Here is a 23,225-nt window from a genome sequence, read left to right as displayed (position 1 = left end):
TGGAGCACCAGGGACGCCCTCGCCTGTTACGCACACTTCAAAAAGACAGACAACACATGTTTACAGATGTTATGATGTCATGATGCATGAGGGGCAAAGAAAGCAGTGCCCCGTGAAATGTAATGTCTTTCATACAAATATCAGTAAAGGTAACCAGATCTTGACTTTGAATCCTGCCTAGCAACAAGTGAGCCTACAATGCATGAGGGGCAGGAGAAAAAGTGCCCCGCAAGATGGAGCCCTTTCCAAATGGGAATAATGAAGTCATTGGGAACAATGAGTTAAATGAATTCATCATGTCGTCCCGAGGCCTCTTTTTGTGCACCTAATGAATTCTGCCAAGCAACAGGCAGATTCTGCATAATCTGTTACACTTTTATATGCGGCATTCATCACTGTGAAAGTCTCCCAAGCACGATAAAGGGGAATCGATTTTTTAAATACATTTTGCGGCATCGTTAATTTAAATGAGAATTTTTGGAAGGTGCATAAATCAAATGAACGGTCTGCTTCAATAGCGTGGCCATTCTGCAATGACGTCTCCCTCTAGGGGCCAATATTTGTCAGTACAGGCACGTTGAGCTGAGAATTTGTTTTCCTAGAAATATTGACGTTCTCAGTGAAGTATGTAACTTTTTCAATTTGTTTTCTAGAAAATGTCTTTATGGTAAGATAAATGATTTTTTTTTAGGAAAATATGCAACTTTAAAGCATTTTTTATATTGAACCATTACATTTATTCTTGTAATATGCTGTTGTATTCTCTCAAAAAACACACATACATTTTCCGGACATTTAAATGACTTTGAATCACATTTAAATTTTAAATTAAATTACTCTTTGTCCTAAAAGACATTTTTATTTAAAATATACAACTTTTTTTTCCACTCAAGTGTGACTCTATACTCGTTTTTTTTTTTTTTCTGAAATTACAAAAACTATTTTTTTCTTCGAAATATTCAGTATTTTTCCGGGAAAGTCAGACTTTAATTTCCTCCATAATATAACTTTGTAATGACCGGCCCAAATTGCAATATGTGACTGTATTCTTTCTTTTTAATAAAAAATAAAATCCCCAGAAATAGTCTACTTTTTCCTGGAAAATAACTGACTTTATTTTTCAAAAATCTGACAATAAAATACACTTTATGGTGCAACAAAACATTCTTTCTTTCCTAAACAAGTGCCTTTTTTTCTCCCTTGTGCAGCGCACCTGTGTTGTGTGTACTGTGATAAACAGCTTTTTTTTTTTTTTTTTTTTTTTTTTTAGTTCCTGCGTGAGTTCATTGCTATTTTTTTAGCTAGTTTCTATTCAAGACTTTTCACCATTTGTAAAGACTCAAACGGTGAGGAGTCAGAGTGACTTGCTTTAATCGGTTTCGGAAAGGGCGCCCCTTGTGGTCAGCGTCCAAAGTGAGGCCTCCCATCTTTTGGTTGCATAGAAACCAGCGATGGACCATAGGAATCGAGGAAATCGATTCATCGGCGTAAAGTGCACAAAAAAAAGAGGCAAACCTTTTGGCTAACTGCTAACATGCTAACTTAACAAAACACTTAAATGTCTCCCTGAGTCTCCAAGAAAATAGTTCTTGATTCCACCAAGCACTTTGCTCAGTCCTGCCTACATTTTATTTTATTTTTTTCTGCTTTGCGTTGATTGGTCGGCTCACTTCCCAATCTGACAAAAGACAAAATACCAACAAAAGATTTGTGCTACACTAATGAATGTTTTAGGTAACTCGCTTCGATAGCATATTGTTACCATTTTAGCTAACTACAGAAAGGCATTCGTTTAGCAATGGCCGCATTGCTTTTTAGGTTAAAGTAGCTGTGTGCCTGTCATTTTTTTTTAAGGGATAAAAAACAAAATATGGACTTTTAAGCAGCAGGATGTTCATGTTTCAGCTAAGTGTTAATGTTTTGTACAGCTAACAATACTTACCCTGAGATGAGCTGTCGATTTTTTTTCCCAAAAATATATGGATACCCACTTGTTTACATCCTAGCTAACAGCACTATTAATATTTTACTGATAAATAGTAGCTTTCTTTGGAGTCCATTTTAGGGATTCAAATGATATGAACATTGCGATTGGGCCTCTTGCATAAAGTTAGCATTTAAGCTAACAAGCAAACACTTGCTACACTTGGGATTTCATTGAAGGTGTGGCTGGGCGCAAATCTTTAGCCATTCATCTTTCATGTTTTCGTAAACAGAAAACCACAGGCCGCCCGTGTGAGACTGAACTGGACTGGACTGGACTAGAGCAGTGGTTGGAAATTAACCACCTCCGCGTCCTTGAGGCTCTTGTCAAAGGACAACAAGCGTCGACTGGCGCATGTGTCAAAGTTCAGGCTGTGCTCTCGTCTTCCTGCACCGCCACGCTACCGACGTCGCTACTGACGTCCGGACCGGTTCCACCCGGTTGGTCCTCCTCCGACTCCTCCGATAGAGAATACATTTTCCTGGAAAGTTCTGTGGGCCCGACTTGACGAAGATCATACCCGTGGTGGCGGCAACCTCCACCAGGGTGTCGTTTGTGGAACACGGCAAAGTCTCCAGCGTCACCGCCGCCCAGGAAGGGGGCGGCGCCGTTGGGGAGCCCGTTAGGAGCTTCGGGGATCCGGGCGGCGGACGCCACATGCTGGAGAAGGGAGGCGGCCATCTTGAAGCGGCTGGCTTTGTTCTTAGGTGGGGCGCAAGTGGCTATCTTTAAGGAGGCGTTGGGGTAAGCCAGGGTGGACTCGGGTGGGCTGCCGGCGGTACCCTGCAGGACCGGTCGCCCCGACTTCATCATGCCCATCACCTCGTAGCGGAAGCTGGAGATGTCCTGCTTCAGCTCCTGTCGCACAACACGCACTAATTTTCATACTTTTGCACTATACCGGAATCGAGGTCATTGGAAAAATGTCGGCGCTCGCCTTAAAGTTGTCTTCCGTCAGACCTTCCTCCGTCTTGGCGTCTCGGATCATGGCGGCCACGTAGCGCTTCACCAGGTTCCTCAGTACCTCCTGCGCGCACGCCCATCAGAGAAGCCATCAGCACCTTTTCGCTCGTCTCCGTGGAAACGTCACGGCCCGTTAAGCGGGAGACTAATGGCGACCGACAAAGAAAAATATGTACCCCCCCCACCCGCCATGGAGGCGCACAAATAGAACCGAGTGGTGCTATGACTCATCGTTAATGTCTTCCAGCAGCAGATGGAAATGCACAAATATAAACATGCACATAAAAGGGGCGGAGCTTACTTGGTACTGATGGTTTATTCTCAGGTTCTCCGCAGCTCGTCTCTGCACAGGAGACAAAGATAAGAGAGCTGACCTTCCTGGAAGGCCAACCAAGGAGAATCCATGCTCACCCCGAGTGTGCCGATGGTGTCCTGGTGGGCGTCGCCGTCGCCCGGGCAGACTCGTGCCTTGAGCCAGCGGGCCAGGTACCAGACGGACTTGGGACTGGGGATGATGTTGAAGGGAGGTGGCAGCGTGGCCCCCTCCTCAAAGTAGCTCATCCACAGCTTGCTGCGGGCAAACTTCCACTCGATATCGGCGTGGTCCTAAGCGGGGACGTACGGTTACGGCACGGGCGGGAGAACTTTTGGCGGTTCTGGTGATTCCTCACCGCGATGTGCTGGTAGGAGTTATTCATCATGGCGATGAGCATGTTGAGCAGCACCACCAGGGAGATGATGTTGTACGTGCCGAACATGGTGGCGCCCACAAACTCGGTGAACTGATGGTTGGCGTCCACGTTGGTCACGTACAAGCTGATCAGGCCGAAGATGGACCAGAAGAGAGACTGCAGGGTCTCAAAGAGCCTGCGGGAGATGTTTGAAGGGAGAAGCTGAGGTTAGGATGGTATCAGGTCCATGAAATTTGCTGAAGATTATAAAAGGGGCTGGAGCCACTGGACTTACGTGGAGAAGGCGTTGTTCTGCTCCACGCACCGGATGCCTTTACACTTGATCCTGTCGTCCGAGGTTTTGGTTTCGTAGTAGAAGTAAAGCTGGTTCAGTCCGTTGGCGAAAGCCAGCAAGACCTGCAAGAGGGAGGGGGGGGTGACATCTTTTGCTACTCAACACGTCTCTAGAACCCCTCAAGCTACAGCGATGCTACCAGGCAGTAGATGAAGAGGAACTTGAGGATGTCCAGCAGCATGCGGCCTAGCGAGATCTGCAAGGGTCCCAGGTGGGAATTAGCCGTGAAGAGCGAGATAAGACGCAGGGAGCTGAAGATGTTGGCGATGGCGAACACTGCCTCGGCCACCAGCGTCGGATGCCACATCTCCCACAGGTTCCTCGGTTTACTGCCGCTGTACTGCAACGGCGAGACGGAGAACAAAGATGGGTAAGTAGGAGACCCGATGGCGGATGTCCAAGCGGTTACCTTGGTGTAGGCGACGATTTTCAGGGAGATGGTGGCCAGGTACAGAGAGTTCATGACAAAGTCCATCAGGTTCCACCAGTCATGGACGTACTCCTGGAAACCTCCATCCCACATTTGCTTGATCTCGGCCCAGATGAAGCCTGCAAACAAGCGCAGCATGAGGTGAGCACGTGGCGTCGGGACGGCAGACTCACCCAGCACCCAGGGCAGGATCATCCACTCCACGGTGGTGGGCGCCGGGCCTTGGCGGTCCTGCTCGGTGGTGACGATGTGCTGCGAGGCCAGCAGCAGCAGGAAGAGGAAGGTCAGGTAGGAGGCCGTGTGACAGATGAATTTAATAAAAGGCTTGCGGATGAACAGCCCGTAGCGGCTCTTGGGGACCGTGAGGTAGCACAGAGCGAACGCCGGGTACAGGAGCCCGATGAAGACACACGTCAGGAACTTGCCGGCCCAGCGGCGCCGCCTCCAGCCCGGGAACTCGTCGTACCAGCGTGACGCTAACAGCTGCTGGCAGTTGGGCTGCGCGACAAACTGAAAAGATCCCGACAGTGCTCGTTACTGACCCCTGCAGGATACGAAGGGAACACTTTTGCAACAAAAGTCGTTTTTGGACAACTTGCTCTTTACTGCCACCTATTGGACTGGAGTGGCTAGGCACAAGGAAGAAATTTGTCCGTAAAATTGTTACAGTTGAACATGAGCCACCTGCAAAAGCCAGCTGCTTACTGCCCCCTACAGGGCTGACACGTCAAGATTGTTCAATTAAAAAAGTCAGACGGCCATGTTTCAGATCATGTTGGCCTTGGCAGATGTCTGAGTAATGAGGCGGAACACACACACACACACAATGTGAAGTCGAGCCACAAAGAGTCGACCCGCATCGTCGGGTGCCAACTCTGCAGCCCGGTTACCATGGCAACTACGGTTCCTAAATTGAGTGTGTGTTTGAGTGGAGTGACTCACATTTTGAGATGTACAAATGTCAACGGAACACAAAAGTGCAAAGCCAACCCCAATCGTGGCACGAAAAGGGATTTTGGATGAGATGGACCCGTACGGCGAGGCGTTGGGGTCCTTCTCTTACATCGAAACATCACGAGGTTCTTCGCGCTAATCGGCATAACAGGTACCTCTTTCTGGTTGTACTTGATGGCCAACTTGAGTCTAGCCAGGTCCCCGTTGCCCTCTTCCTCCAGGAGGTTGACGTCATCTCTGTAGTTGAGGATCATCTCGAGTTCTCTGGAGCTTCTGGTTTGGTCCAACAAGTCTTTGGCAAACTCCTTACACTGCTGAGACAGCTCCTCGTATTCCGATTTGAACTCGTTCTCCACCTGCAACCCGACAGCCCGTGTGAGCATCTGGATGTGAGTGGTGGCCTACATCAGCTCCTTGCGAGTCTTCTCATTTTGACTAGCTTAAGGCCAGAGGAATAAAAGTAGTGCTTTGTCGCTGACCTTGCTGAGCTCCTGCAGCTCCCAGCTGAGCCTGAAGGCGGTGAGGAAGGGGTCCTCGCTGGACAGCGCGATGAGCGAGGGACTGGACAGCGCCTTGTAGATGTTGAGACGCGAGCGCGAGTGCCGCAGGCTGTCCACGTCTGAGCTGGACACACACTCCACGCAGTTGCAGCGCACCTACACACCCAAATTCCAGATGGTTCCAAGTAGCCGCCCAGAAGCTAAATCAAGCGGAGACGTCGGCCTGAGACAGAAAGTGCTGACTTGGGCCCACCTCGTGCGGCTGCGGCATGGAAACGCCCTTCTGCACCAGAAGCTTGATGATCTCGTAGTTGTTGGTGTGCGCCGCCAGGATGATGGGTGTGATGTCGGGCGTGAAGTCAGAGAACTGCTTGTCCAACAAGATGGGAGGAACCTGCAGAACGGGACGCTTCATTAGGTACACAATTCATTTACGAGACGAATTATTTGAGGTGTGACATTTTTTACATTGTTATATTTCAATATTCCATTTCATAGGAAATGTGCATATTAGTACACACAAGTACACAAAAGTACACATTTTCATTAATGCAAGAGTCATCCGTCCTCTCCTTGTTCTTTTCCTCCAGGCTGTTACTGATAAAAAAAAAAAAGTCGCGATGCTAACGTGAGCCGCATAAACAATCGAAACGCAACCCAAGCGTGACATAGCGGAATGAAAAGCGCTCCATCACCATAATTCTTTTTTCCCCCTCCTGACCCAATTTAGTGTGGAAATGTTTGCCTTCCGATTAAATTTATGACAGCCGGCGGCGCTTTTAAAATGGAAAAATTAGCCCGCTACTGAGCACTTAGCGCTCGGACAAGCGCGGAGAGATGACATTGGAAGTCAAACAAACAAAAAGTGCAGAAATTGTTTAGCGTGACTTGTTGCTAGGCAGATTTTACATTACTCCAACATAGTCACAAGTCTGAAAACAAAACTGCTGCACAAGGCAAAAACCTTTTTTTATTAATGAACAAGCGGCTGAGGTAGCGAAACTCCGAGTCCCCGATCCATTCCGAGTTCCAGTGTGTGTAAGTGTGTGTGTGTGAGGCCCAATCAACAAATTGGCTTGAAAGCTAGCTAATAAAGCAAAAGCATCCCAAGTGACAAACGATGGCGCCGACACACAGACATGGACCTCGCTCACATCGATGTCTCGTTTGCCGTTACGGCTGGCAGATCACAGAGCCGGCTTCCGCTCTCTTTTATCTGGGATTCTTTTTTTGTTTCCCTCCATTCCGTTCTGCACCGTTCAAAAGAACACTGAACTCCCGCAGTGAAGCTTCTGCTGACGACGGAGGGATTAAAGTCTCTCATCGTCTCTTAATCGTTAAGAGATGGAGAAAGGCTCACGTCATGAGCGATAAAACGTGCGACGGCGCTCACCTGCACGCCGCCGCTGGGCTTCTTGTGGTTGAGCAGCAGCTCGACGGCGCCCACCACCTCCTTGCGGATGGCGTGCAGCAGGGCGTCGCCCACGTAGACGCCAAAGCTCAGCAGCAGCTCGATGATCTCCAGGTTCTCGTTCTCGATGGCGATGAGCAGCGCCGTGCGGCCCAGCGGGTCGATGCAGTTGATGTTGATCTTGAAGTAGATCTCCGCCTCCTGCAAGAGCAAGCTGAGCGTGACTCAACCGTGACTTCCACCTGACCTGAGGGGGGGGCTTACCTGCAGGGCCTGCTTGACGCTGGCATAATCGCCCTTTTCCACGGCTCCCAGGTAGGCCTTCTCTAACGCCGACAGCGCCGACTCGGCCCGCACGATCCTCAGAGGGATGCGGTCGCGGTACGACGAGCTGTCCGAGCGCCGGTAGTACAGCTGGGACATGGCGCCCCGAGCTAAAGGATGCTAACAGACGCCGCCGCCGGCCCGGTAGACGTCGTCTTGAAGGGAAAATGTTGACAGCATTAACAGTTGCTTGGCAACTGTTGCAACAGACACTTGACCAATCAATAAAAGTCTGCCCCTGCGATTAAAATAGCCCAGACAAATAAAAAAAAAAGAGAAGTTCTAAAAGTCTCGCTTGCTAATATGCGGGACGACGCCATTGACACGAAGTGTTGTCTCCTAATCCTTTTCTGTTCCAACTCAACAATTGAAATGCTAAGCTAATTACAATTAGCGACGCCAGTAATGATGTTAGCTTGAGCCGCAGTCCGGCGCCGATTGACGGGCGGGGTCGACGCTGTCCAGACGTGAACACCATTAGTGTGCTAATTGATTGACAGCGGCTGCGGTTGCCTGGCAACAAAGATGCTCTCCAGCACTTTATTTTTGTTGCCCTCCCCCGGTGTCCTAACAAGGAAATGTCTCGGAGGGCGATAAACAGAAGTGAGCAATAAAATCACATAAACAACAAAGTTAAAAAAAAATTGCAGCCGCCTTAAAAGGGAACTAAAGTCAACTGGATTTTTTTTTTTTAATGCTCCACTGAAGCCTGTATTTGAAACAGGTTCTGTCTTCATGTAAACAGATCTTAAAAACAAAAGACGCAGTATATCCACTTTTATGATTCTCAACATTGACCTTTATTTTCTCCCGAGTGGGGAAATCTTTTAGTTCCAGGAACTAACTGCTACTATGAATCGGGAACTACAGGTGTGAAAAGTTATTTTTTCTGGACGGGATTTCGTCACAATATCAAAAACAATTATCAGGAGATAAAAGTTCTTAAAAGATAGCTGCTCGTTTTTCTAATTATTAGATGCTGGTCCATGGACACAAAAAAATGGTTTAATCTGGATTGAATCCAGATTTGCAAGGAAGGTAATGGGCAATGTAAACGGTACAATTTTGGATTTGACACTCTCGTAGCTATAGCAAAATGTACTTATGGAACACGCGCGCTTACACACGCACGCGCAAATACGGCAGTGTAACGAAGCCGCATATTACCGCAGTATCTGCATTGTATGGTCCTGCAGCCTCCCTCTAGTGTAAAGGGCGAGTTGGCCAAATGATGAAGACACTTAAGGAGGCTCCCCGCAGGGATTACGCAAACACTCACTCATGCTCAGCGACAACCGCTGCAGTGGCGCGGCGGGGAAGCCGACAAGTCATAAAAACGCCAATTCTTATTTGTCAAAGTTGCGCCGTGTGCGCGCCCGTGCGTGTCACTTTATGCGCAATTTTTCTTTCAGCCTGAGAGTAAATTCAACATCATCCAAAGGATGATGAGGAGGAAGAAGAAATAAAAAGCACCCACCTTGTCAATGTTGCACATGGGAACTTCGTGCGGGCAAGCGGAAATAGAGACGCTCTTCTTTTGATTTGATTCTATCCACAGTGTTTGAACGCGGCATCTGTCACGCGCACGCCCGTCTCCACCTCCTTCTCCTCTTCATTGGCGGCACCATCATCCCTGTCGTCCTCGTGCTCCTTGGACACTTGGAAGCGAGTCGGAACCGCTGCTGGACCGCCGCGCTCGAGCACGACTTGCTCGTTGATGACTTTGGATCTGGAGCGCAGTGGAGAGAGATCAGCGAGGCGGAGAGAGAGAGAGAAAGAGAGAGAGAGAGAAAGAGAGAGAGAGACGCAGTCCCCTCTTTAGCACCCTCAAAGTAGCGTCCGCGTGCACGCGCTCGCTCGCGGCCACCTGTTGGCAGGAAGAAGAAGATGATGATGGTGATGATGATGATGATGAAAACACTGCAAAAGACAATTTCAACAATCCAAGAGGTGACAGTTGCGGGAAATGTGCCTGAAGTCTAAATGGTGAAAATCCAATATCTACTGAAAGATTAAAAATATGCTGAGGGTGAGGAGGGGTCATGCAGAACGAATCGTGGCGGAAAAAGTCATTTGCGAAGAGCGAGCCCCCAATGGCTGTCAATCATACGCATGATAATCAATAGCCAATTACAGTCGGATTGTGCATCAATAAATGGAATAAGGCAGCTTTGCATAAGCGTGCGTTCTCGCGGGAGCCATTAGCATCCACGTGTCTGTGTCTGGTAGAAGAAAAAAAAACACCATGATTGATTCTAAAAATAGTCCCGGAGATAATTCTTCTGCCGTAAAAGGCGATTAATGGTGGCGGGTATTTAAACAAGATCCCTGCCAGAAGACATTTCATCAGCGCAACGTTGCTGCTTGACCCGATTTGAAATGCGGAGGCGGCACCGGAGTGTGTCTAAAAGTTTATCGCTGACAGAAACGGCGAGACTTCCACGGAAAAGCGGCCGGCCGGTGATTACATTGATTATGAATAGACACAGGAGGGGAGGGGCGGAGAGACGCAAACTGTAACCATGACAACACTAACACAAAGAAAAAAACGGAGACGAAATATGACACAAAGTTTCACTACGAGAAAAGCTCCTGAAAAGGCAAAATTGTTTTAAAGGGGAAACTGAAAACAAGAACAACTAACCCACAGAAATAAAAGATAACATTTTATTTGTTGTGAAACTACAAAAGATATTGTGTTTTTGTTGTGGTTGTCTTTTTTTGTGCTGGTGAAGTATTTACAACTCTGGTTGACAGTACAGTGTCTGAGAATTCAATTCACAGCTTTTCGGGATGCCTGACGAGAAAAAGGAAGAAAAAAAAAAAAAAGGAAAAGCACACCCAAATCACAAAGTGCAATAAATATATGCTGGTTGGTTCCTCCTCAATCACGCACACACATCCTCATCATCACAACACAAATAGGTTAATGAGTGGGGGTCTCTACATTAAAAAACAAAATAATAAAGAGATCACTTGGGACATCAACAGCATTTTTTTTTCTCTCTCGACATTCGTGTGGTAAAAATAACATTCCTTCATCCGCAAGTAAAGAGCAACAAAAAGTCGATCTAGACGAGATTCTCTTGACAGTGTTCACATTGAGGAAAAAATAAACATTCCAGCGTTTGGATTTTTTTTTTTTTTTTTTTTAAACGAGTATTTAACTCTCATCACTTGTGAATTTGACATCCCTGTTCAAAGGGCCAGGTTTTGTGATATGGGGAAAAAATGAGACCAAGAGAAATAATTTAAAAACTTTCCTATTAGTCCTTTGACCCCAAATAATTTTCTATTGTTTCAACTTCTGCGTGAATACAGTAGGATTTTATTAAACACCCTCAATCCGCATTTAAAGCCGATAAAATTTCCAATTTGGAAGATTTCCAAAATTCCCCATGGAAAAATTATTTTAAACTTTCTGCCCCTTTGCAACCCAGTAATTGATAAATACAGATTACTGGTTCTGTTGTTTCTTTTAAGCCTCAAAAAAGTCCAGTCATCGTTTGCGGAAAACTGTAAATTCATCCAGTTACAACTCGTTCAACGAAACAGCCAATCAGAATGAAGAGCAAGGTGCCAATGCTGGTGCTGAGTACAATCACGACGTTTTGCAGTCATTCAAATTTTTTTTAAGGTTTCAATAATTATTCCAGCGTGTTTTTTTTTTCTCTTGACACTGCTTACAATCATTCCATTAAAGTGCAGACTAACTAATTTTCTACCTGAGTGTGAGAGTTTTTTTGACTCAAATAAGAATGTCGAAAAAACGGAATCGCGACCATCAGTGCTATTGATAGGATATAAATGATCGGATTTTTTTTTTTTTTAAGCATTCAAATATTTCCTTTTGCTACTCTAGATGAAAATAGTGAAGATTGTGAGCGAATTTGGGTGTGTGACGAGGTGCTGCGATGCATGCTGGGACTTGTAGTTCTTTTCTTCCAGTTCAAGAGGATTTCAAATACAAATACAGATCATTTAAAAACATACTTTCTCATATTGTATTTATGATTCTCATCAAATCTTGTTGCTTCAGTACCATTATTGTTAGATTAGACATTTTGTGCTGTTGCTTGTGCTGGAATGATTTCAAAGTCGTGTTAGTAACAGAAACAAAACAAAACGAAAACCTGGAGCAGTGTGGTCACTAACTTTACAAAAGCTAACAATGCTGAGTGGTCACGGTAATATTTGTTTTGCGTCTACGATATGGTAAAATTCTTCATACGACCGCTTTGACTTGAGGTGCAGAGGAGGGTTAAGACTCTCTTGAAATGCTTGGCTAGACGTCATGGGCCGGCAGATCCGGGATACTGGTCTTGGCTCGTGTGAAGAATGCCATTTTCTCCCTGGAAAGATGGACGTGATGTTTTGGAACTCCAAAATAGGCAACTTGTTTCAAGAAATGTACGCAATCTTGCTTTCGGTACAACTTGTCTTTCCGAGGCGGTTCCCCTTACCGGAAAGTCTGCACCTCGGGGACCTCTTTGCGGCTGCGACCTCTGATTTTGTGGACGTCCTTTGCTGCCGCCCTCATCATCTTCTCCACCCGCTTCTCCTGCAGCTGCTCCTCCTGAGTCTGTCGGACACAGTCGAGCTTACTTTAGGAACCCGGAAGCTGCTAAAGCGTTTACCCAAAAGGTGTGAAATCCAAAAAGAAGTTCACCTGTTTCTCGGCGTGCTTGAGGAGGAGACGGAAGCGCTCGTCTTCTCGGACCCAGGCGGGTAGCTCGCGCCGGCCCTGTTGCCGCGCCGTCTCCAGCTGCGCCTTCAGCTCACGCAAGACGTGCAGCTCCTGATCCAGGCGCGACTGGCGGGTGCGGGACACCTGCAGGTCCAGCTCCAGGTCCAAAGAGGTCCGCAGCAGGCCGTCCAGACCTTTCACCTGCGTGGGAGGCTGGAGGACACCAGCAACAACTTTGTTTTGACATTGGAATGTTGAGACCACATTTGTATGACAAATTTTAAGGTGCATCAAAAATAAAAAAAAAAGTTGTTGGTCTTTGTACCTTCTTCATGCGCATGCTGCGTCTCTCGGAGGCGTTTCGCACAAACGGAGACTTTTTGGAGAGCGTGGAGCTGTCGCTGTCACTGCGGTTGATCTGCGAGTAGATGGACGAATGAGCTCAAGCCAAGCGTCGGCTGCCCCCTTGTGGCCAATGCGAGTTAGCTCACCCTGCAGATGTACTGGCTCTGCGGGCCCGGGGAGAAGGTCTTGGAGCGGATGATGGCGGTGCCCCGCATGAAGGCGTGCTGATGTTGCGGGAGGTCGGCACGCCGTTCCTTGGGTCGGACCACCGAGTGGTGACCGGATGATAAGCCGTCCATACTCGTCTCCTTGTTCACCTGAGACGTCATCAGGTGGGCAAATTCAAAGCTGCTTTTTTTTGCTGTCGTTTATTTATTTACCTTTTCTTTAATGGCGGCTCGAGGGGGAACTTTGGTCTCGCTCTCGTCCTCCTCTTCATCTTGCAGTTGCTCCTCCTCTGCTTGCCACTGGCCGCCATCAGCGAAGAAAAGGTCTCCTTCCTCCACAGGCTCTGTCCCCTCAGCGCAGAGTTCTTCCTCATCATCAAAGACCTCCAGCAGGTCTCCGTGCCTGAGAACGAAGGTCGCACTTTGATGTTTTGGAAATTCAAGCAGCTTTATTTACGTTCCCAAACCGGCCGGCCGGCATTCCGACGGCGCGTTCCAGAGCGTTGTCATGTCACAAACATTCCCGACCTGATGTCTCTCGTTCTTTCATATCTTCTCTCACGTGTAAACAGGAAGAAGTGTTGACCGCAGAAATGTTGACGCAAAAAAGGCGTGGGTGTGAAAGTCAGGTGTGCTAACTCGACGAAACTCACCACGCTTCTTCGTCGCCCGCAACTCTGTCACTCCTACAAGGTCCGCTCTGAAACAAGCGACCATGATTAGTGCCCCGCCTTTTCTTCACAAACAAAAGACACTTCACAAACACGCCAAGAATGTGTGCGGCCTACGCTAAGTTTGCGTCGGTTCTCACCGTGTCCAATCCGCAAGTTGAGCTGCTCTCTTTGTCCTTGCCGCTGGCAATGGGCAGGAGAGCATGACTCAGCAGATTGTACCACTTGGTTCTTCTCTCCTCCGAACAGCTGACGTCGGCCAGGCTGATCTGGGCTCCTGCCTGTGGAATGAGGAATTTTGTTTTTTTAGTTCGTTCCTACCGCTGGAGAACACAATGAAGACTCACCAGGCATCGCTCGTGGCCCGACTTGGCGGTGTCGCACACGTCCACCCTCAGCGTTTTCTGCCGTAGTGCGTTGTGAGACAGCTGGACGCCGAACACCTCGTTGAAGTCCAAAACCTCTTCCGGTGGGTAGCTGCAGGTTCGGAAAAGGCAGCGTGTGGTCTCCACGCAGGGGAGCACGGCGACGCGGACGTGTCTGCGTGTCACATGACACATGAGCTTTTCAAAGTGAAATTTTGATCGCTAGATTGTGACTCAACATTTGCGCTCCGGCTCTAGTGTAGATTTTGAAGCCATCTTTCTCACGGGTATTGAATTCTTACATTTTCTGGTCAGCCGGAAGACAGAGGGCGCTACAGTTGGACAGTCGCATGACGGAGACTGTGAAGCGCTGGTCTCGTGGCTCGTAGCGGAAGCCGAGCTGCACCTGAGCGCAGCCCAGAGGCAGCCTCTCCTCGTCGGGGGTCAGGAGGAGGTCGCCAGGGAGGCCTGGCCTGGAAGAAGCAGAAAAATAACCCTCAACTATTAAATAATATGTTTTAAAGTGAACATGTGTGATTTGTTTTTAAATATGGTGTTGGTACCTGCGCTCAGAGGGCTCGTACACGCCGCTGTCACCGGCGACAGACTCGTCGGACACAGCTGAGATCACGCCAATCTTTGGCCCCGCTGCAAGTGGCGCCACTGAAAGTGTGATGGGTGCAGAGATGACACCCTGGCACTAGATCAGACATTTTGAAGCATACTATAGCTTCTCCGGTTTACCTTTCACCTCCTCGACCAGCAAGCCGTTGCGTTTCTGCTTCTCCTCCAGCCCACCGGGGGCGCCTCGTTCCTCTTGCCGCTGCTCCTGGGAGTCCAGCCTGAGGTCCAGCTCCGCTAGTCTGCTCTGAAGCTCCAAATCTAGGCTCACGCCACCGGGCCCCGCTTGGCCGGCAAAGGCCTCCCCGGATAGGAAGGTAGCGTCCGTGACAAGCGGCGAGCAAGGCGGCGAGAGCGAGGAAAGCGACGAGCGTGGCGACAAAGAGTTCATGGAGCGTGGGGTCTCGGAGAGTCTGAGCGCTTGAATCCTGGATGGTCCCACCTCCCCTCCCGCAACACCTTTGCCAAAATCTCCACCCAGCCTCTGCGTTTGGCTTTCGGGCCTTTCGTCGTCCCTCCCGTCGGCGCCCGTCACCACTTCGTGTTCGTGTATGGTTGTGATGGAGTTGGAGGGCCGGTAGCCAGCCTGGCCGCCGTCCTGCAGGAGGCTGTCCAGCTTGTTCTGGAAGTCCGGGTCGGCCAGCTCCGGCTGCTCCAGGTAGATGTCGGTGAAACTCAGGGAGGAGGAGGAGCCCAAGCTGGAGGTGGTGGCCAGCGAGCCGCGGCTGGACGTCAGCGAGCCTCGGCTGCTGCCGGACGAACACGATAGCGTGCTGGCGGACAGGCTGCATACAAAGAAATTCCAAATTTTAATAAATTGAGCGTTCTTTCTGAAATCTCAACCAATATTGTTAATTTTTTGGATATGAACAAAAGATGTCCTTGTCAATGAAAGAGCGCTAGCTGTTCCAACATCTACCAACAGGTGGTGCCAGAGAAGCAATGCTAGAACGCTGAGAAGTGTAATGTCACAATTTCCTGCACTTGAGGGACGTTCCCTGATTGCTCCGTATCACCTCGACACTTCAGTTAGCTCATCCGTACCGAAGTTAGAAAGTGCATTAATTTTGCATCCAAGAACGATCTCAAGTGAACCAACCTTTTGAGCTGAGTATGCAACGACGTGGCCAGTCGAACCAACTCCTCCAGCTCCTTGACCAGCTTGTTCCTCTTGCAGTGAAGTCGCAGCCTGGAAAAAAAAATATATCATTCATTTATGAAAATATTTGGTGATTGCAACTTTATCATGAGGAAAGGTGGCCATTGACAGCTGGTCACATGATCCAATGTTTTGAATGGAAACGGGCCAAAGCGAGGAAGCCTTCGCTCGGGTTACTGAGCAGCTGCGGATTGGTTCACATCTATTGAACCTTCACTTTCTACTCATGGGACTTGCTGTTGTGTTGACCTGTTCAATAATTTACTAACCCTACTAATTTGGGTACGATTTATAGTTTACAATAGTAAAGAACTCTTGGTAAAAAAAAAAAAGTCACAAAAGTCCATGAAAATTTCCATGGGAATAAAACAGAAATTCTAAATTCCAAATATGATATAATTAATATTTGGCAATTTGGAAAATTCCACATTACAGCTTGAAAATTAAATGTAAAAATATGCTCAAAATTTGCAATATTGATCATTTTCTTCTGAAGCAGTGGTTCCGACCACTCTGCGAGTGTACTTAATGTAGTACATGCGTCTTTGTGAACACGAGGGCCCGAGTGCGGCCGACAAGAGGCTCTTTTATGAACGTCTCGTGTTACGGCAACAGGAGACGGGGCACAAAGGGAGCTCCGGCGCAGGAAGGGTCCGACCTGAACAACGGTAGTCCTGTTGAGAGTGGAAAAGAGGCGGCGGGGTAGACAAGGGGGGGGGGGGGGGGGGGGCTGTCGAGTCTGCGATAAGGGTTGCGGACGTTTGACGTCATTCACGGTCAGAAGACAATTGAAGGTCATTTGGTTTTCATCACTTTGCGCTAACATTTATGGTGACCCTTCTTGGTGCTCAGAAACAATCCAACTTTTCAGGAGTTATGACGGATTGTTTTAGATTGAAACTCTTTTGCTCACCTTTCGGTCAGAGCTTTGCTCTGGTTGTCCCTGGCGACCTGCAGGTCTCGCTCCAGACACTTCTTCTGCGTCTCCAGCTTCTGGGCGTCGCTGGGCTCCAGGCGTTGTTGGGGACGTACGTACTGCAACTCCTTCAGCAGCTCCTCCTTCTCGTTGATGAGGATGAGGCGGTCGCGCTCCGGGTCCAGCAGGCCCGGCCACGCTTCGCTGTCCAGCTTGGCGATCTGCACCTCGATGGTGGCGATCCTGGAAGGAAGTTCGCGATGAAGGATGAGAAAAAAAAACAGGGCAAGCGCGCCAACAAAGCGGCGGCTTACCTTCGTCTGGCCTCCTCGTACTTCAGACTCAGGCGAACTTTCTCCGCAAGTTTGTTGGAGTTGTTCACAAACTGCACACATGCAGAAAGCAGTTTCATGGAAGGCCTTTTCTCATGTTGTTGGTCTACAACCGCGACTCACCTCAGCGGGGATGTCCGTCTGGGACCCGGCGTCAGAGTAGAGTCGCGGGATGGACAGCTCCGAGTTGGCCAGCGAGGGACTGCTGCCCCACAGATCCTGCTGGGAGCCCGAGTCCAACTGGAAAGCATCCTTCAGAATCGCCAGTTTCTGTGTGGAAGATGGAACATATACATTGAGCCTGCCAATCGATTTTCCCACCACCTCAGAAAACGGCTGGGCTTGACAATCATATTTGTTAAACTTCTATTACACTTACAGCCCTCCCCCACTACACACACACACACACACACGAGGGATCAGACTGCCGCGTCAGCTGCAAATGATCACAAAAGGGGGACAGGGAAGGTGAGTGCAGAAGGGTCTACAACTAATGAGCTCATTCATACAGTCATGGGTGAATCATATTGGCAACGATAAATGTTTTCAAAACAGTGGATCCATTCCGAATTATTGATTCGTTTACATCTTCTAAAAGTCCCGGTATAGTGATGACAGACGGAAAACGAGGAAATGATTCCAAGCACCTGCATGAGTTCTTGTTTCTCCTTCTCGCCAGTGTTGATGGCGTCTCGGATGGAGCGCACCTCGTTGAGGATGGCCTGCGCCTCCTGCAGCTTGAAGCCATACGGGCCGTTGGACACCTTCTGGTCGATCCTGCAAAGAGAGGAAGGGGAGTTTTGTTCACAACATGGATGTGAAGGATCCCGAATAAATGCTGGCAATATTTTGTCGAGTTGAGCGGCGCTGCGGCAAACAGCCACCGGGGGCAGCCGAGTTTATGGTAATGAAGTCATGCGCGCGTCAGGACAACAGGTCCTTCCACATTCTTCAGGGAGGGAAGAGGCGGAGGGCGAGAGGGAGAAGAGAGAGACAGCGAGCGACGTGCACGGAGAATGAGGAAGCGAAAGGAGGGGAGAGCGTAATCCTCTTGTAAATGCTTCTTATACATGGCGGCGCAGGAACAGTGTCATGAGGCCGAGGTGCTTTGGGGTGACATTTAACATTTACTTCAAACAAAAAAAGTTCCCACGCAGCGGGGCCCCAAAAATTTCAAGTATTGTTAAGTATTTAGTCAAATCTTATCAGGAAGCGGGCGGCCGCATTCCATGCTTAAGCCTATTTTGTATTTGCGCAAGCGCCGCCCGATGACTGTAACAGGAGAGAGGTGGCGGCGGCGGCGGCGGGGAGCCACGCAGGAATGTTGTTCAACCGCTCGGCTACTCATTAATCCTCCTGTGACACTCTCACTTGCATGAGCTCCGGAGCGGCGCGAGACGCACATCGCCCCCCCCGCTAAGCTACGACGGACGGCGAGAAGTGGTTTTCAAAAAAACACGCGGAACAAAAGAACGGCGGCAGTGTGGGATTGGAACAGGGACCTTCCCGCCAACAGCGGCTTGATTAATGGCCGCCGCACGCACTTACTCTCGCCAGCTGTGGCTTTAATCGAGGCAACCGTGTTTAATGGCCGCGTGGAATGTGCGATAAACGCTGAGGCAATAACCACGCTGATAAGGAGACGTTTACTGCTCACGAGAATGATGATGTTTGCACAAATGTCGAATTCCGACCGGTCACACGGCGGAGGGAATGACCTGAAGAGAAATGCGCGTGCGTTTTAGCCGGGCCGAGCGAGAGGGCTTACTCTTTGAGGGTCTCGAAGCCTTGTTCTTTGTACTGCAGCTCCTGCTTCATGCAGGCCAGGTCCCGCTTCAGCTTGCTGACCTGAGACACACACAAAATGGAGGACAGGGTAGATGATATGAAATGATGTGGTCCAGTCAAATTCGTATGGCGTTTACGTGATGTTCTCTTACCCGACTTTTGGCTGTGGCGATTTCAGCTTTGAGGATATCTGGGTCGTACTTGCTGGAGGTGGACGTTCTGGAGTTCACTGGAAAGGACAGAAATATATTTCAAACTTTTTTCCCCACCGTATCGGACTGATTCATTCATCCGAGGCGACGCTCACAGCTGGTCTGCGACGTGGACTTGTCCCGCCAAGTGTTGTTGAGCTGGAGGTACTCCTGCTGCGCGAGACGGAGCCGCTGCTCCTTCACCTGGTAGATCTCCTTTTGGGCGCTGAGGGCGTCCCGGGCCACGGCCAGGTACTCCCGGAGCATGGCCTCTTGCTCCCGCTGCCACTGGGCTCGCGGGTCCTCCAGTTGGGTGCTTTCTAGGAGGAACCGTTTGAGATCCCATCAGAAAATACAAATGACTGAACTGTCATAGACAGATCAAATGAACTCACTTGTGTTGTGGTCGACATAGTACGCCCCGACCATGGGGTCGAACGCCTCCTCCCAACCGACCGGTAGCTCATCTCCGATACAGTCGGCGAACGTCAGAGGCTTTGTCTGCCTGCGGCGGAGGAGGAGGAAAAAAAAATATTGTCACACACCTCAATGAAGTCGGAACGGTGTCACTCAAATTATGCGTTATTTTCATTCATTTTTAGACACAAATGAGATTCGAGGGTGTTTTTTAAACCTGTTCTTTCATTGCGATGTCTGAAAGAGCTTCCATGAAGCAGTTGGAGGAGGTGGGGGTGACCAGTTTGGTGTTTCGGAGTTCTCTATTCACCTCCAAGAGGGGGGGGTAAGATAAAAAAAAAAGTAGAGGGCTGGGAGGGGGGGCCGGTGGGGTCCCTCCCGCAGACCACAATAGGAGGAAACCGACCCGCGGCATTCCTCGAGCAGCACTAACGCATCGCCTGGAGGTTTCTAGGGCAACCGTCGGCCTTCCAACCAGTCAGCGAAGTGGTGAGGGGCGGGGCTACTCAATGATGCCACCTTCTCTTTCTCAAAACTCGGTCTTTACTAGCCACGGAGAGAATTCCTTACAGGGCGGAGGCATAAAAACTCTCCCCGCTTACATGAGTGATTTTTTTTTTTTATATTTAAGTCAAGTGCAGCTGAATTTAGTTGAAGCAAAGACAAGTAGCCCCAAAATAAACACCGAGCATCACTGCGGACAGAAAGTGAACTGGGTCCTTTTTCCTATTGAATAATAGAAGAAGGGGCCACGTAAGATGGCCTCAGCTTGGCTCTAAATTTAGCGACATAGAGGTTGCTGCCAACCACCGGTTGGCTGGCCGTACCCCCCCATTATTTGATTCTGGGCCTCTCTGTACTCTCACCCACTAAATCGTGTCCTCTAACGGCCGCTGACCCAAACTTGAAGGGCCAGCTGGTTACGGCGGCCTAGCTTCCATTTGGCTGTCAGTTACTCAATTGCCACTTGAAGTCCCGCTCACGTGCTCCACTGCTTCACAGCACCGAAACGAAAATCGAAATGAATCCAGCAGAGCCCCGTGGGTGAGGGAGTACACATCGTAAATATTTGTACAAAGATGCTAGCTTGTTGCCAAGAGTAGTTGTGAGTGACTTGTTTTGAAAGAGACTTGAATGCTAGCTGAGTAGCGGTTAGTAAGCTTTTTTTTTTTTTATTTCAGCCGAGTCAAAGTCAAGCGATTGCTTTTGTCGCGAATCATCATAACGTTTAGATGTGGCTGTGATCGTTTTTTTTTTCCAATTACACCATGGCGGAAAGCACCAAGCGTATTTCTGAATGACTAAATACCAAGCGGCGAGTTCCAAGGCAAACAACTATTCATCCACACGCAAGATTTCTGTCACGGGAATATCAGAAGATCTGCGTAGCGCTAGTAAACGATCTTATCTAGCAGATGACATTCCTGTAGCCTGAAGACACACGTTTGGTGCGTCAGAAGAACCATTTTGCACATTCAAGAAGAGCTGAGCAGCTGGCTTTTTTTTGAAATTGTGAATCCAAACAACATATTTGTGAAGCTTAAAAGTATTGGCGGTATTTTCTAGCGACAGCGGACGATTACTGGTGCGACACGTCAGGCCAGTTGGATGGCGGAAAGAACGCTAGCAATGCCAAATATGTTGCTCAAGTGCTCGTGTCGGACATACCTTCGGTTAGCTGTTGTTACTTTCCTGCGCTTTAATGTTCATGTCATGTGATATTGTAAAGCATGTCCGATGCGTGTTCCAAATTGTACATGACAAATGACTTGGAACACAAGTAACAGTTTGACGCAATTCCGCCATTTTTTATGGAAAAGCAAAAATTGGATTCTGACGATTCTTTTTAACAATGAGCTGTGTTAATCCAAAAGAAAATTATTGGTTAGGTATTTGAGAGGAAGTAGTCAACGATGCCTGTGGCACTCTGTGGGGCCTCACGTTGAACTTTGAACCCCGCGCACCTTGGCAGGCGGTGAAAGGGATTGGGGATGAATCAGACGCTTGGCCGGCGAGTGCCGCTTGGCCCTTCACGCCGTGCGTTTCAGGAATGTGTGTGCGTGCGCGTGTATGTTTCAAGGACGCTAACCTCGTTCGATCTTCCACAAACCGGTGGCTAAATGTTTAACTACTTGCCCGGGTCGGCACGTGTGGCCTTCAAATCGATTGCATTTATAGTCAAATTTCTGAATATTAAAGTTTGCCCAGCCTTGCATGACTCCTTCAAATGTCAGACGTCCTCAAAGCAGCTGCCGCTTTTAAGTTTCGAGGACAGCATCAACCCGTTTCTCGACGTGAGCGGACGATGGAAAAAGAAGGGAGCGACGCTGCCATGACAATAATGTTTGGACTCACGTCAACTGGAGCAGCTGAGGGAAATTAAATATGAAATGAAAAAAGCAACAAGCTTAAGCCGTTTGGATTCCAGACACGAGGGATGAAAAGGATTTGGTGTCAAAGTCTGTGGTCTTAAGGAAACCATAAAGGTACCATGAGATGTTTTTATACATGTAACGCCAAGAATATTACTAGCAAGATAACAAGTTCACTTCAAACTCAACATTTCTTATCCGAGATAAATTATTGCTCTCTCCAAATACATAATTCAAAATGTTTCTTTTTAGAACTTCACAGTTTTCTTTAGAAACACATATCACATAATTCGTACAGATGTTAGTAAGATTCTTTGATGGCAGCCTTGTTCCCTTTCTTACCTGTCTCTGGGATCGATCCAGCTGGTGCTATGGTTGATGTGGTCGATGTAGTAGACTTTGCCGTCAAAGTCTCGGGCTTCCTCCCAACCGTCGGGTAGTGGCAACTCCGTCCTCGGCATGTCAGCCGAGTCTCCATGTAATGAACTGCCCGCGACTACTCAAAATCTCGACGAGGGGAAACCATCGCTTTTCTCGGTCATTATTGTCATCACCGGTGATGGTGGTTATTCCTGAGAAAGCGCCTCTTGACTTTGAATATCCATAATATGTAGTAATCCAAGTAAACAAACAAAGGGAAAGGCTGCTAAAAGTGACGCAGGGGGTGAAGCGGTCCCATCAGAGTGCACTTGTCTCCTCCAATGTCGCCATCTTATCTCCCCCCCAAAAGTTGAGGGTAACTTCGGACGCCAAATTACCGCGTTGTGCCTCCCCCCCCTACAAATCCGCTAATAGGGGAGATTTGCCTTGAAGTGAGTCCAAACGGTGAAGTCCAAACGCGACAGATGAGAGTACAAACCCGAAATATGGGTTTAAAAAGACTCCATTCGACGTCCCCGGGCTGTCTCGTCGTCTTCTTGGCCACAGGCCACCACCATGTTCGAGGGAGGACCGATGGGGAACCGATGCTAGTCCGCCTGACAACACAACACTGGGAGAGGGAAGGGGGGAATAAGCCCGACGGGAGGACGCAGAGACGCCGGTCGCTAAATAAAAAACAAACTCTACGATTTGAATGACGTCTTTCACGGTGATGGTGCAGCTGGATAAAGTGTTCGTCCACTAGCTCCCGGTGACTTCACTACACTCATCCGGCTATGTCAAGTCAAACCGGATATTCCCCGCTGTAGCTTCCGGCTTGTGATTTTAGTTTCAAACTAAATGTTTTTTAAACGGTTTCAGATTGATCAGAAAATGTCGAAATTGCACCTTTGTTTTGATGTTATAAAGAACATCATTGCATAAAATATGACAAAATATGGACTGTTATTAGGATCAAAAGAGAGGATCATAATAACTAGGACGTGTTGAACCCTCGACCAGTGTACCAATACGGCTTTGAGCAGTCTGATAGCACCCTCAAGTGGCCAATTGAGGGACTGATACTGACCGGAGGATAGATGTGATCGATGAGATGGATCGATTGATAGTTGTGCATGGGCTTTTGCAATAATAAGAAAAATGATGTGGTCAAAAGTCAGCCTCAATAGCAAAACAAGATTGGACAAAGTCAACTATGCTGCTCAGCTCACAAATACAAAT

General features: G+C 48.4%; 2 protein-coding genes across 2 annotated transcripts; both read right to left on the bottom strand.

Annotated features, from left to right (window-relative positions):
* Positions 1-713: 713 nt before the first annotated feature.
* On the bottom strand, positions 714-10,145 carry LOC125982288 (short transient receptor potential channel 4). The gene is made up of 15 exons (XM_049742735.1): positions 9,070-10,145; positions 7,533-7,747; positions 7,251-7,469; positions 6,111-6,251; positions 5,837-6,013; positions 5,513-5,713; positions 4,577-4,913; positions 4,383-4,522; positions 4,113-4,313; positions 3,914-4,035; positions 3,619-3,814; positions 3,359-3,553; positions 3,249-3,290; positions 2,922-3,011; positions 714-2,842 (listed from the first exon to the last, which is right to left on the bottom strand). Exons 2-15 carry the CDS (start codon positions 7,689-7,691, stop codon positions 2,351-2,353), a joined length of 2,712 nt encoding a protein of 903 aa, XP_049598692.1. The 5' UTR covers positions 7,692-7,747; positions 9,070-10,145; the 3' UTR covers positions 714-2,350.
* A 100-nt stretch (positions 10,146-10,245) lies between these two features.
* Positions 10,246-22,101, bottom strand: wwc1 (WW and C2 domain containing 1). Its single transcript, XM_049742715.1, is given in 21 exon segments — positions 10,246-11,944; positions 12,056-12,174; positions 12,262-12,492; positions 12,605-12,697; positions 12,771-12,941; positions 13,005-13,194; positions 13,445-13,491; positions 13,603-13,743; positions 13,810-14,002; positions 14,130-14,300; positions 14,391-15,233; positions 15,548-15,637; positions 16,521-16,766; positions 16,838-16,908; positions 16,979-17,125; positions 17,503-17,632; positions 18,624-18,703; positions 18,796-18,872; positions 18,951-19,154; positions 19,230-19,339; positions 21,966-22,101. Coding segments are annotated over 21 exon segments (3,540 nt in total). The 5' UTR covers positions 22,085-22,101; the 3' UTR covers positions 10,246-11,877.
* Between the last annotated feature and the right edge of the window lie 1,124 nt (positions 22,102-23,225).

Source organism: Syngnathus scovelli, chromosome 15, assembly GCF_024217435.2.
Source record: "Syngnathus scovelli strain Florida chromosome 15, RoL_Ssco_1.2, whole genome shotgun sequence".
Lineage (NCBI taxonomy): Eukaryota > Metazoa > Chordata > Actinopteri > Syngnathiformes > Syngnathidae > Syngnathus > Syngnathus scovelli.
The sequence above is the reverse complement of the archived record's forward strand: the minus strand, read 5'-3'. Positions and strand labels throughout refer to the sequence as shown.

Excerpts from the sequence above, each read along its gene's own strand:
- LOC125982288 (XM_049742735.1), bottom strand. The coding sequence starts at position 7,691 with ATGTCCCAGCTGTACTACCGGCGCTCGGACAGCTCGTCGTACCGCGAC. Across the intron at positions 4,523-4,576 it reads GATCCTGCCCTGGGTGCTGG|GCTTCATCTGGGCCGAGATC; the intron begins GTGAGTCTGCCG and ends GCTTGTTTGCAG. Across the intron at positions 3,291-3,358 it reads ACACCATCGGCACACTCGGG|AGACGAGCTGCGGAGAACCT; the intron begins GTGAGCATGGAT and ends TCTCCTGTGCAG.